Genomic DNA, 13,767 nt, shown 5'->3' on the forward strand with positions numbered 1-13,767 from the left:
ACCAATAGCCCACCAATAACCCACCAATAGTCTACCAATAACCCACCAATAACCCACCAATAGTCTACCAGTAGTCTACCAATAACCCACCAATAGTCTACCAATAGTCTACCAGTAGTCTACCAATAACCCACCAATAACCCACCAATAGTCTACCAGTAGTCTACCAATAACCCACCAATAGTCTACCAGTAGTCTACCAATAACCCACCAATAGCCCACCAATAGTCTATCAATATCCCACCAATAGTTTATCAATAGTCCACCAATAGTCTATTGCTAATCCACCAATAGTCCCTCTTAAGCCACCCATAAGTCAAATCAAATCTTATTTGTCACATGCACCAAATACAACAGGTGTAGTAGACATTACAGTGAAATGCTGAATACAACAGGTGTAGTAGACCTTACATTGAAATGCTTACTTACAATGCTTACAAGGTGTTCAGTAAAAAATAGATAAGTAAACATTAAGTAAACAGCCATTTGATTAGCTATTCAGGAGTCTTATGGCTTGGGGGTAGAAGCTGTTAAGAAGCCTCTTGGACCTAGACTTGGCGCTCCGGTACCGCTTGCCGTGCGGTAGCAGAGAGAACAGTTTATGACTAGGGTGGCTGGAGTCTGACAATTTTTAGGGCCTTCCTCTGACACCGCCTGGTACAGAGGTCCTGAATGGCAGGAAGCTTGGCCCCATTGATGTACTGGGCTGTACGCACAACCCTCTGAAGTGCCTTGTAGTCAGAGGCCGAGCAGTTGYCATACCAGGTGGTGATGCAACCAGTCAGGATGCTCTTGATGGTGCAGCTGTAGAACGTTTTGTGGATCTGGGGACCCATGCCAAATCTTTTTAATCTCCTGAGGGGGAAAAGGTTTTGTCGTGCCCTCTTCACGACTGTCTTGGTGTGTTTGGACCATGATAGTTTGTTGGTGATGTGGACACCAATCTGCTCCACTACAGCCCTGTCGATGAGAATGGGGGCGTGCTCCCTTTTCCTGTAGTCCACAATCATCTCCTTTGTCTCGATCACGTTGAGGGAGAGGTTGTTGTCCTGGCAACACACGGACAGGTCTCTGACATCCTCCCTATAGGCTGTCTCGTCGTTGTCGGTGATCAGGCCTTCCACTGTTGTGTCATTGGCAAACTTAATGATGGTGTTGTCTGGCCGTGCAGTTATGAGTGAACAGGAAGTACAAGAGGAGACTGAGCATGCACCCCTGAGGGGCCCCCATGTTGAGGATGTGTTGTTACCTACCTTTACCACCTGGTGGCGGCCCGTCAGGAAGTCCAGGATCCAGTTGTAGAGGGAGGTGTTTAGTCCCAGGGTCCTGAGCTTAGTGATGAGCTTTGAGGGCACTATRGTGTTGAATGCTGAGCTGTAGTCAATGAATAGCATTCTCACATAGGCGTTCCTTTTGTCCAGGTGGGAAAGAGCAGTGTGGAGTGCAATAGAGACTGCATCATCTGTGGATCTGTATGCAAATTGGAGTGGGTCTAGGGTTTCTGGGTTAATGGTGTTGATGTGAGCCATGACCAGCCTTTCAAAGCATTTCATGGCTACAGACGTGAGTGCTACGGGTCGGTAGTCATTTAGGCAGGTTACCTGAGTGTTCTTGGGCACAGGGACTATGGTGGTCTGCTTGAAACATGTAGGTATTACAGACTCAATCAGGGACAGRTTGAAAATGTCAGTGAAGACACTTGCCATTTGGTCCGCGCATGCTCGGAGTACACATCCTGGTAATCCATCTGGCCCTGCGACCTTGTGAATTTTGACCTGTTTAATTCTATCCTCCTGATTTCTGCTTACAAGCAAAAACTAAAGCAGGAAGTACCAGTGACTCGAGCTATTAAAGAAGTGGTCTGATGAAGCAGATGCTAAACTACAGGACTGTTTTGGTTAGCACAGACTGGAACATGTTCAGGGATTCGTCTAATGGCATTGAGGAGTACACCACCTCAGTCACTGGCTACATCAATAAGTGCATCGATGACTTCGTCCCCACAGTGACTGTACGTACATACCCCAACCAGAAGCCATGGATTACAGGCAACATTCGCACTGAGCTAAAGGGTAGAGTTGCTGATTTCAATGAGCGGGTCTCTAACCTGGACGCTATGCCCTCCGACGAACCATCAAAACAGGCAAAGCGTCAATACAGGACTAAGATTGACTCGTACTACACCGGCTCCGAGGCTCGTCGGATGTGGCAGGGTTTGCAAACTATTACAGACTACAAAGGGAAGCACAGCCAAGAGCTGCCCAGTGACATGAGCCTACCAGACGAGTTAAATTACTTTTATGCTCGCTTCGATGCAAGCAACACTGAAGTATGCATGAGAGCATCAGCTGTTCAGGACGACTGTGATCACGCTCTCCATAGCCGATGTGAGTAAGACCTTTATTTTATTTTATTTTTTAAATTTTATCCCATTTTCTCCCCAATTTTCGTGGTATCCAATTGCTAGTAATTACTATCTTGTCTCATCGCTACAACTCCCGTACGGGCTCGGGAGAGACGAAGGTCGAAAGCCATGCGTCCTCCGAAGCACAACCCAACCAAGCCGCACTGCTTCTTTAACACAGCGCGCCTCCAACCCGGAAGCCAGCCACAATGTGTCGGAGGAAACACCGTGTACCTGGCCCCCTTGGTTAGTGCGCACTGCGCCCGGCCCGCCACAGGAGTCGCTGGAGCGCGATGAGACAAGGATATCCCTACCGCCAAACCTCCCTAACCCGGACGACGCTATGCCAATTGTGCGTCGCCCCACGGACCTCCCGGTCGCGGCCGGCTGCAACAGAGCCTGGGCGCGAACCCAGAGACTCTGGTGGCGCAGCTTAGCACTGCGATGCAGTGCCCTAGACCACTGCGCCACCCGGGAGGCCTTAGTAAGACTTTATTAACTGGCTTGCCGGTAAAATAGAAAAACCACAGAGCTGACTGCAGTTGTTACGCAGCCATTGTCAACGGATGGATGTCGGCTTCAATACCCTGATGGCATATCTTAGAACAGACTACAAGACGCCACGTCAAAAGACTGTGATGGCCCAGATGGAGAAATTGTAGCATGATTGCTCTGCAAGTACAAAGCGCGATTTCTCAAACACCATACGTTAAACACAGATTGTTGGACGTCTATGACACGTTGTCATACATCACTGCAACGACCCGGTACGTTGATGAGAAGTGGGACACGAAGTCCCGTGGAACATGGAGGAAAGGAACACACAGAGAAACCTTGTGACAGGGGGGCAGACAGGGGGGCAGACAGGGGGCAGACAGGGCAGGAGGTACCGGCTGCATCATCCTATCCATTTGGGATGTAGCTCTACCGGTCTCCTTACGCTGAAGTTGAGGCAGGTTAGAGAGGGGACAGGGGGACAGACAGAGAGAGGGGACACAGAGGGTTAGAGAGGGGACAAAGGGTTAGAGAGGGAACAGGGGGACAGACAGAGGGTTAGAGAGGGGACAGACAGAGGGTTAGAGAGGGGACAGGGGACGGACAGAGCAGGACGGTTCTGTAAAGTCCGTACGCGTGAAGTTGAGCAGGTTAGAGAGGGGACAGGGGGACAGACGGAGCAGGACGGTTCTGTAAAGTCCGTACCGCTGAAGTTGAGCAGGTGTGTGTAGAAGAAGGACTCTCTGTGGACTTCTCCATGTCCATGATGGTGGGTCCCTCCAGACTGCTGCGGAGAGTCTTCTTAGAACCACTCTTATCAGCTATCAGAGACTCCAGCATGGTACGAACCATGTACAGCTACAGAAGAGGAGGAGGATAGAGGAGAGGAGGAGGAGAGGGAGAGTGAGAGGAGGAGGGAGAGGAGAGAGGAAGAGGAGGATAGAGGAGAGGAGGAGGAGAGGAAGAGGAGAGGAGTAGAGGAGGATGAGAGGAGGAGGAGAGGAAGAGGGGAGAGAAGGGAAGGAGAGGAAGAGAGGAGAAGAGGAAGAGGAGAGGAAGAGAGGAGAAGAGGATAGAGGAGAGGAAGAGGAGGATAGAGGAGAGGAATAGGAGGAGGAATGGAAAGGCACAGAGGGGAGGATGAGGAGAAATTATATATGACTGACAGATATAAGGTTTAATGTTCAACTTCTGGTTAGTCGCCACCAAAACTGTTCTGTATGTAACTAACTTCTGGTTGGTCTTAGGAATGTTAATGGTTAACCTCTGAAAACACAGTTGATTGGTACCGCTTATGGGTCTACAGGTTCAAAAAGGGCTTTATAAATACATTTGATTTGATTACGTTCGACTGCCGTTCGACTGCTTCAAAGTGTAGTGAGAAACAACATGGCTTCAGGCTGGATCAACACCCGTTGCATAGAGCTCTCCCAGCTTGGACGTTGTGGCAACATATGTTTTTGGTTTGACATTGGTTGTGGGAACAAAGCCATACGTTTCCTGACAGTTTTTTTTTTTAAACGTTCTGAGAACAGTAGTGAACATTGTGCCTGTTCTAGGAACATTTATTTTTGGGTTCCAGGGAGGTTCTGAGAACGTTTTACTCTGGTTCCAGGGAGGTTCTGAGAACGTTTTACTCTGGTTCCAGGGAGGTTCTGAGAACGTTTTACTCTGGTTCCAGGGAGGTTCTGAGAACGTTGTCCTGGGAGGTTTTATTACCGCTCGGAGAACTGAAATTATAGACTATTTAGTTGTTTTTTAAAAGACTTCCTTAACCTTTACTGAATGTTTCAATAAGACGWTTAATAACACCGCTYGCTTATTTTGGGTTAACGTTTTTGAARTCCAAGCACAGACAGGCAWTAATAATACAAACACCTTTTTATMTKTTTATTGTTACACGGCATCGGTGAGATTCGAACCTATGATCTTCTGTTCTTTATCCATGGAATTAGTCCACTGTGCCACCGGGAGGGAGCTAGCATGCCATGTTGATCTATTCAAACAGACCCCATTTCAACAGAAGCACTATTAACATCAGGTGGCCAACACACCTGAACACACTTAACCTCACTAGGGTAGGGGGCACTATTTTCACCTCCGGATGAAAGGCGTGCCCAAAGTAAACTGCCTGCTACTCAAGCCCAGAAGCTAGGGTATGCATATAATTGGTAGATTTGGATAGAAAACACTCTAATGTTTCCAAAACTGTTAAAATAATGTCTGTGAGTATAACAGAACTGAAATGGCAGGCGAAAATGGCAGGCGAAAATCCATCCAGGAAGTGCCATTAGTTTGAAATGGCTGTTTTTCCATTGAAAGCCTATCTACCATTTAAAGAGATAGCACCCAGATTCCGTTCCCTATGTCTTCCACTAGTTGTGAACAGTCTTTAGACATTGTTTCAGGCTAATGCTTTTATTCTGACAAATGAGGGAGAATGACAACTTTGAGTCAGTGGATAGTGGGATGTCCCCAGAGCTGTTTCCTGCACGCGACCGAGAGCGGGCCTTTCTTGTTTTTCTTTTATATTGACGACGCTATTGAAATATTATCGATTATTTAGGCTAAAAAAACAACCTGAGGATTGATTATAAGCATTGTTTGACATGTTTCTACGAACTTTACGGATACTATTGGAATTTTGTCTGCCTCGTGACCGCTTTTGAGCCATTGGATTACTGAAACAAACGCGCCAACAAAATGAGAGTTTTTGGATATAAAGAGGGACTTTATTGAAACAAAAACAAACATTATTGGGTAACTGGGAGTCTTGTGAGTGCAACCATACAAAGATCATCAAAGGTAAGTGATTCATTTTATTGCTATTTCTTACTTTCGTGACTAACTACTTGCTGGTAACTGTACGTAATGTTTTGTGAGCTGAGCGCTGTCCTCAGATAATCGCATGATTTGCTTTCCCTAAAGCCTTTTTTAAATCTGACACGGCGGCTGGATTAACAACAAGTTAAGCTTTATTTTGATGTATTACACTTGTGATTTCAGAAAGTTAAATATTTATAGTAATTTAATTTGAATTTGGCGCTCTGCAATTTACCGGATGTTGGCCAGGTGTGGGACGCTACCGTCCCACACCCCTAGAGAGGTTAACAAGATAGAGGATAGAGAGATTCTGTTGATGCTGAGAACAAATGTAATGTTTTTAATTACATTCTTAAAAACGTTCTCTGAATGTTACTAACATTTTCTTGTGGTTTTTAATGGAACGATTTGATCATGTTCTGAGAACGGAATTTAAAGCTTATTGATTTTAATGTGCACAATTAATTTCCCAGAATTTTGTCAAGAACATAAAAGTGAACACATCTTCTCTGAACTTCTGAGAACATCGCTAAAGTCAAACATAAAAATAAAAAAAAATTTTAGTTAAAAATACGACATTAAATAGAACCACATGGGAACTTGTGTGGAATGTTCTGTGGAAGCGCTGAAATTCCCACAGAAGAACTTGTTTTTAACGTTCTCCGAACTATGAGAAACATTCCCCTAGAACAGTTATCAAAGCTGAAATTAAAATGTAACCATGTTTGAACTTTTATGAAACGTTCTGTTAAAGCCGGGGTGTCAAACTCATTCCACGGAGGGCCTAGTGTCTGCAGGTTTGTGGTTTCCTTTCAAATTAAGACGGAGACAACCGGTGAGGAAGTTATTTACTAATTATTTACTAATTAGTGACCTTAATTCATAATCCAAGCACAAGGGAGGAGTGGCCTCTCAGCCCTCCGTGGAAGAGTTTGACACGTGTGTTAAAGCAATAAATAAGGAAATATAATTTTTTGGGGTGTAGTTCCTTAAATGTGTTTAGAATGTTCCAAAGACAAGCAACTATCCTGCACCATTCCCAGAGCATTGTGGGAAGGTTGTATGCCAAATAATCATAGACAATCACAGTTCTCACCAAGCTCTGAGAAACATGGTTCTCAGAACGCTATGTGCTAGCTGGGCTCATTCTCTCTCTAGAAAGGAGATTAGTGATGTACTCCTGGAACACAGGACTAGGCTGATAACTCTGTCATTTATAACATAACAGATCATTAGTGATCTAGAAAAAGCTCATGCTATGGTACAGCTGATACATTTTCCGCCAGATTACAGTTTAGGTTATATAGGCACTGTGAGAACGACTATGGTATGATGTCATGATATGACAAGGATAAGAGGCTGTGATGGTAAAAAAGGGGACAATGTGTGAGAAATAAAGGCAGGATAAAGAGATGGCTGTCTGTAGTAGTAATCGTAGAGACAGAGCTGTGGCAGACCTGTGTGCTGGAGGGGCCGACGGCGCGGCGAGGAACCTTGATGTCAAACCCTCCCTTGGGATCCTTCTCTCCTCGCAGGGCCGGGTCATTGTGGGGCTCATGTCCTGCCTCCCAATCACAGATGGTCTTCCTGATGGCCTGCAGGACACTGGGTAGAGAACAGCACAAAATACATTAAAAAAACTCAACAGAGTCCACATCATCAGGGGTCTGCAACTCTGACACTGGAGGTGTTACAGCAGGATAGGAACAAAAGCCTGCACACTCAGTAGCTGGAGAACTCTGGTCCCCCCCCCCCCGAAAAAGCCATAATTCAAAGGATGTTTTGTGCGGTCCCGTTTGTTCCGTCGTACCTCTGTACCACGTTCTTCTTCTTCTTGATGGCCTGCCGTAGCGGGTCTCTCAGGGTGAGCTGGGCGAAGTCCTGCAGGACTGAGTAGATGGTGTGGCGGATAGCGTGGTTAAACACRGACTCCATACGACCCATCAGAACCTGCAAACCCTTTATCATGGCCATCACCTGGAGGGAAGGAACACCTCAGAGTTAGTCTCTAACACACCTAGAGACAGGTTCATTAGAGACAGGTTCGTTAGACACAGGTTAATTAGAGACACACCTAGAGACAGGTTAATTAGTCTCCAACAACCTAAGAGACCGGTAATTAGAGACAGGTTAATTAGAGAACACACCTAGAGACAGGTTAGTTAGAGAACAGGTTAATTAGAGACAGCACCTAGAGACAGGTTAATTAAGAGACAGGTTAAGTTAGAGACACACCTAGAGACAGGTTAATTAGAGACAGGTTAATTAGAGACACACCTAGAGATAGGTAATTAGAGACAGGTTAATTAGAGACACACCTAGAGATAGGTTAATTAGACACCTCAGACATACATTTATAAAGCCTTTGTTATATCAGCAGTTGTAACAAAGTAGTCAAGTTAGAGTTAGAGATGATTTGTGCCGTCTCGCCAACTCTATGGAAGTCCTAGGACCACAGGAGGGACCAGGCTAGGTAACGACCAGAACAGCTGGCTAGACAGCAGAAACAGATATGGGACCAGGCTAGGAAATGACCAGGCTAGGTAACGACCAGCCTAGGTAACGACCAGGCTAGGTAACGACCAGGCTAAGGTAACGACCAGGCTAGGTAACGTCCAGGCTAGGTAACGTCCAGGCTAGGTAACGTCCAGGCTAGGTAACGTCCAGGCTAGGTAACGTCCAGGCTAGGTAACGACCAGGCTAGGTAACGACCAGGCTAGGTAACGACCAGGCTAGGTAACGACCAGGCTAGGTAACGTCCAGGCTAGGTAACGACCAGGCTAGGTAACGTCCAGGCTAGGTAACGTCCAGGCTAGGTAACGTCCAGGCTAGGTAACGTCCAGGCTAGGTAACGTCCAGGCTAGGTAACGACCAGGTTAGGTAACGACCAGGCTAGGTAACCTCCAGGCTAGGTAACGACCAGGCTAAGTAGTGACCAGGCTAGGTCACGACCAGGTAGGTCACGACCCAGGCTAGGTCACGACCAGGCTAGGTACGTCCAGGCTAGGTAACGACCAGGCTAAGTAGTGACCAGGCTAAGTAGTGACCAGGCTAGGTCACGACCAGGCTAGGTAAGGACCAGGCTAGGTAACGTCCAGGCTAGGTAACGACCAGGCTAGGTCACGACCAGGCTAGGTCACGACCAGGTCAGTCACCGACGCTAGGCTGGTCAGGACCAGGCTAGGTAACGACCAGGCTAAGTAGTGACCAGGCTAAGTAGTGACCAGGCTAGGTCACGACCAGCTAGGTCACGACCAGGCTAGGTAAAGGACCAGGCTAGGTAAGGACCAGGCTAGGTAACGTCCAGGCTAGGTAACGACCAGGCTAGGTCACGACCAGGCTAGGTCACGACCAGGCTAGGTCAGACCAGGCTAGGTAAGGACCAGGCTAGGTAACGACCAGGCTAGGTCATGACCAGACTAGGGTGATTGGCCAACAGACAGATTGTGGAGGGGAAAAGGTAGTAAACTGACCTCGACAAGGGCAAACTTCTCCTCAATGGTGTAGTTGTATCGTGTAGCTCGTTCATACTCCTCCGCGTTGTCAGGACACTCCTTGTTAGAGTACTTATCCGTTGGATGAACCAGCTTCCACGAGTACTGCAGGAAGAAGAAGAGTTTCATCATCATCATCATCATCTCATCATTATCAAATCAAAATAAAAAGTTGTCACATGACCCGATACAACAGGTGTAGTAGACCTTACAGTGAAATGCTTACTTACAAGCCCTTAACTTACAATACAGTTTTAAGAAATACCAACACAAAAAAAGTAAGAGATTAGAATAACAAATAATTAAAGGCAGGCAAGTAAATACAACAGCGTTATATACAGGCGGTACGGTACAGAGTCAATGTGGAGGCTATATACAGGGGGTACCGGTACAGAGTCAATGTGGAGGCTATATACAGGGGGTACCGGTACAGAGTCAATGTGGAGGCTATATACAGGGGTACCGGTAAGAGTCAATGTGGAGGCTATATACAGGGGGGTACCGGTACAGAGTCATGTGGAGGCTATATCAGGGGGTACCGGTACAGAGTCAATGTGGAGGCTATATACAGGGGGTACCGGTACAGAGTCAATGTGGAGGCTATATACAGGGGGTACGGTACAGAGTCAATGTGGAGGCTATATACAGGGTGTACCGGTACAGAGTCAATGTGGAGGCTATATACAGGGGGTACCGGTACGAGGTCAATGTGGAGGCTATATACAGGGGGTACCGGTACCGAGTCAATGTGCGGGGCACCGGTGTCGAGGTAAATGTACATGTAGGTAGAGTTATTAAAGTGACTATGCATAGTAATAACAGAGAGTAGCAACAGCGTAGAAAGGGGCAATGCAAATAGTCTGGGTAGCCATTTGATTAGATGTTCAGGAGTCTTATGGCTTGGGGATAGAAGCTGTTTAGGAGCCTTTGGACCTAGACTTGGCGCTCCGGTACTGCTTGCCGTGTGGTAGCAGAGAGAACAGTCTATGACCAGGGTGCGCTGGAGTCTTACGGCTTGGGGGTAGAAGATGTGCTGTGAGAATGGGGGGTGTGCTCGGTCCTTCTTTTCCTGTAGTCCACAATCATCTCCTCCTTACCACAGACATGTCTGATTTCAAGGGAAACACCGGCAAGTGGTACTGGAGAGCCAAGTCTAGGTCCATGAGGCTTCTAAACAGCTTCTACCCCCAAGCCATAAGACTACTGCATTGCCATTCCCCCCTTTTACGCTGTTGCTACTCTCTGTTTATTATTATGCATAGTCACTTTATTAACTTACATACATGTACATTTTACCTCGATACCGGTGGCCCCGCACATTGACTCTGTACCGGTACCCCTGTACAGTGAGGGAAAAAAGTATTTGATCCCCTGCTGATTTTGTTCGTTTGCCCACTGACATTGAAATGATCAGTCTGTAATTTTAATGGTAGGTTTATTTGAACAGTGAGAGACAGAATATCAACAAAAAAAAACAGAAAAACGCATGTCAAAATTTTATAATATTGATTTGCATTTTAATGAGGGAAATAAGTATTTGACCCCTCTGCAAAACATGACTTAGTACTTGGTGGCAAAACCCTTGTTGGCAATCACAGAGGTCAGATGTTTCTTGTAGTTGGCCACCAGGTTTGCCACACATCTCAGGAGGGATTTTGTCCCACTCCTCTTTGCAGATCTTGTTCAAGTCATTAAGGTTTCGAGGCTGACGTTTGGCAACTCGAACCTTCAGCTCCCTCCACAAGATTTTCTATGGAGATTAAGGTCTGGAGACTGGCTAGGCCACTCAGGACTTAATGTGCTTTTTCTTGAGCCACTCCTTTTGTTGCCTTGGCCGTGTGTTTTGGGTCATTGTCATGCTGGAATACCCATCCACGACCATTTTCAATACCCTGGCTGAGGGAAGGAGGTTTTCACCCAAGATTTGACGGTACATGGCCCCGTCCATCGTCCCTTTGATGCGGTGAAGTTGTCCTGTCCCTTAGCAGAAAAACACCCCAAAGCATAATGTTTCCACCTCCATGTTTGACGGTGGGGATGGTTTCTTGGGGTCATAGGCAGCATTCCTCCTCCTCCAAACACGACAAGTTGAGTTGATGCCAAAGAACTCCATTTTGGTCTCGTCTGACCACAACACGTTCACCCAGTTGTCCTCTGAATCATTCAGATGTTCATTGGCAAACTTCAGACGGGCATGTATATGTGCTTTCTTGAGGCAGGGGGACCTTGCGGGCGCTGCAGGATTTCAGTCCTTCACGGCGTAGGTGTGTTACCAATTGTTTTCTTGGTGATATGGTCCCAGCTGCCTTGATATCATTGCAAGATCCTCCTGTGTAGTTCTGCGGCTGATTCCTCACCATTCTCATGATCATTGCAACTCCACGAGGTGAGATCTTTCATGGAGCCTAGGCCAAGGGAGTTTGACAGTTCTTTTGTGTTTCTTCCATTTGCGAATAATGCACCAACTGTTGTCACCTTCTCACAAGCTGCTTGGCGATGGTCTTGTAGCCCATTCCAGCCTTGTGTAGATCTACAATCTTGTCCCTGACATCCTTTGGAGGCTCTTTGGTCTTGGCCATGGTGGAGAGTTTGGAATCTGATTGATTGATTGCTTCTGTGGACAGGTGTCTTTATACAGGTAAGAAACTGAGATTAGGAGCATCTCCCTTAAGAGTGTGCTCCTAATCTCAGCTCGTTACCTGTATGAAAGACACCTGGGAGCCAGAACAATCTTTCTGATTGAGAGGGGTCAAATACTTATTTCCCTCATTAAAATGCAAATCAATTTTTAACATTTTTGACATGAGTTTTTCTGGATTTTGTTGTTGTTATTCTGTCTCTCACTGTTCAAATAAACCTACCATTAAAATTATAGACTGATCATTCTTGTCAGTGGCAAACGTACAAAAATCAGCAGGGATCAAATACTTTTTTCCCTCATGTATATAGCGAAGGAGTCAGTGGTTTGTGGAGCTCGTCTTTTGCAGGAAAATGAGAGGTTATGATCGGTATAGACCACCATAGGGGTAGAGACAATACATAAACCTCAAAGTGCTGAAGAGCCAGTACCAAAACAAGCGCTCCTTCTCGATAGTCTAGTAGTGTTTCTGATATGAGGCCAATGTCTTTGAAATGTACACCACAGGGTGTTCAACACTGTTATCATCTTTCTGTAGGAACACAGCCCCTGCCCTACATTGCTGGCATCGGTGTACAAAAGCACCGGTGCAGAGACCAAAAAGGGGTCTTGTCTTCTCAAAAGCCGCTGACAGTCTGGCCTCCAACAGAAAACGACTTTAGGACTGGTCAAATCTGTAAGTGGCGCAACAACCTGGGCGAAGTTCTGGCAAAAAAGTCCAGTAGTAGCCAGCCATTCCCAAGAATGGGTCACAGGTCCTGGCAAGAAGCTGGCACTGGAAGGTTATTGGATGGCTCACACGTGCGGGACCGATCAGACTTTCCTTGCCCTCCACTGTTCCGAGATACTTCACGTGTAGCTCTGGCTATTTCACTCTTTGACAGGTTCACTGTCAGGTGGCAGCTGCGAAACAGCTTGAAACAGATTTGTTTTAGTGCTGTTTGCAGCATCACCTGCAACAACCCCTCTCTCAGCAAGCTCAAAGGACCTCTGGCATTATGTCCAACACGAGCTCATTCGTACTAAACCAAGAGATTCCTGAACAACCTCCCATGCTACAAACAGCACAAGACCCTTCATCCCAGTCTTTCTCAAACTCCAAAGCAGTAAGCACTCAAATCAAAGTCTGATGAAACCTCTCAAGAGCCACCTTTGAGACTCCGGGTGGTAGAGGGGCACTAGAGACTCGGGTGGTAGAGGCACTAGAGACTCCGGGTGGTAGAGGGCACTAGAGACTCCGGTGTGTAGAGGGCATAGAGACTCTGGGTGGTAGAGGGCACTAGAGACCCCGGGTGGTAGAGGGCACTAGAGACTCCGGGTGGTAGAGGGCACTAGAGAACTCCGGGTGGTAGAGGGCACTAGAGACTCCGGGTGGTAGAGGGCACTAGAGACTCCGGGGTAGAGGGCACTAGAGACTCTGGTGGTAGAGGGCACTAGAGGGGCAATGGATACACCTAACTGCTGTAGACTTGCTGGAAGACCTTTGACATGAAATTGCCTACCTGCGAGAAGTTCAAACGTTGACAATAATTTCACCAGGATGCTGAAAGGTTAGTCGAAAGCAGGAATAGGCTGCAAAGGTGGAACTGGTACAAACATGAATAGGATTTACAGTAAAGCACAACATCCTGTTTCTGACGAGGCCTGAAGAATGAGGCCCCTTCACCGGTAGGCTAGGCCTCACTCCAACGACAACGGAACCAGAAATAAGATCAGACTCTAGTTCCACATTACAAAGGAATTCCATGCAACCATCTCCATGCCTTGTCCTAACACACTGTAACCAGTTGCCTTGTACTAACACACTGTAACCAGTTGCCTTGTACTAACACATGTAACAAGTTGCCTTGTACTAAACACTGTAACACCAGTTACTGAGTGTCAGACAAAGGCAAAACGCCCTCCAGAATGAA

General features: G+C 46.7%; 1 protein-coding gene across 1 annotated transcript; it reads right to left on the minus strand.

Annotated features, from left to right (window-relative positions):
* Positions 1-3,439: 3,439 nt before the first annotated feature.
* Positions 3,440-9,360, minus strand: LOC112071837 (cytoplasmic FMR1-interacting protein 1 homolog). The gene is made up of 4 exons (XM_024139268.2): positions 9,196-9,360; positions 7,533-7,699; positions 7,180-7,327; positions 3,440-3,757 (listed from the first exon to the last, which is right to left on the minus strand). Exons 1-4 carry the CDS (start codon positions 9,358-9,360, stop codon positions 3,551-3,553), a joined length of 687 nt encoding a protein of 228 aa, XP_023995036.1. The 3' UTR covers positions 3,440-3,550.
* Between the last annotated feature and the right edge of the window lie 4,407 nt (positions 9,361-13,767).

Source organism: Salvelinus sp. IW2-2015, unplaced genomic scaffold, assembly GCF_002910315.2.
Source record: "Salvelinus sp. IW2-2015 unplaced genomic scaffold, ASM291031v2 Un_scaffold1738, whole genome shotgun sequence".
NCBI lineage: Eukaryota > Metazoa > Chordata > Actinopteri > Salmoniformes > Salmonidae > Salvelinus > Salvelinus sp. IW2-2015.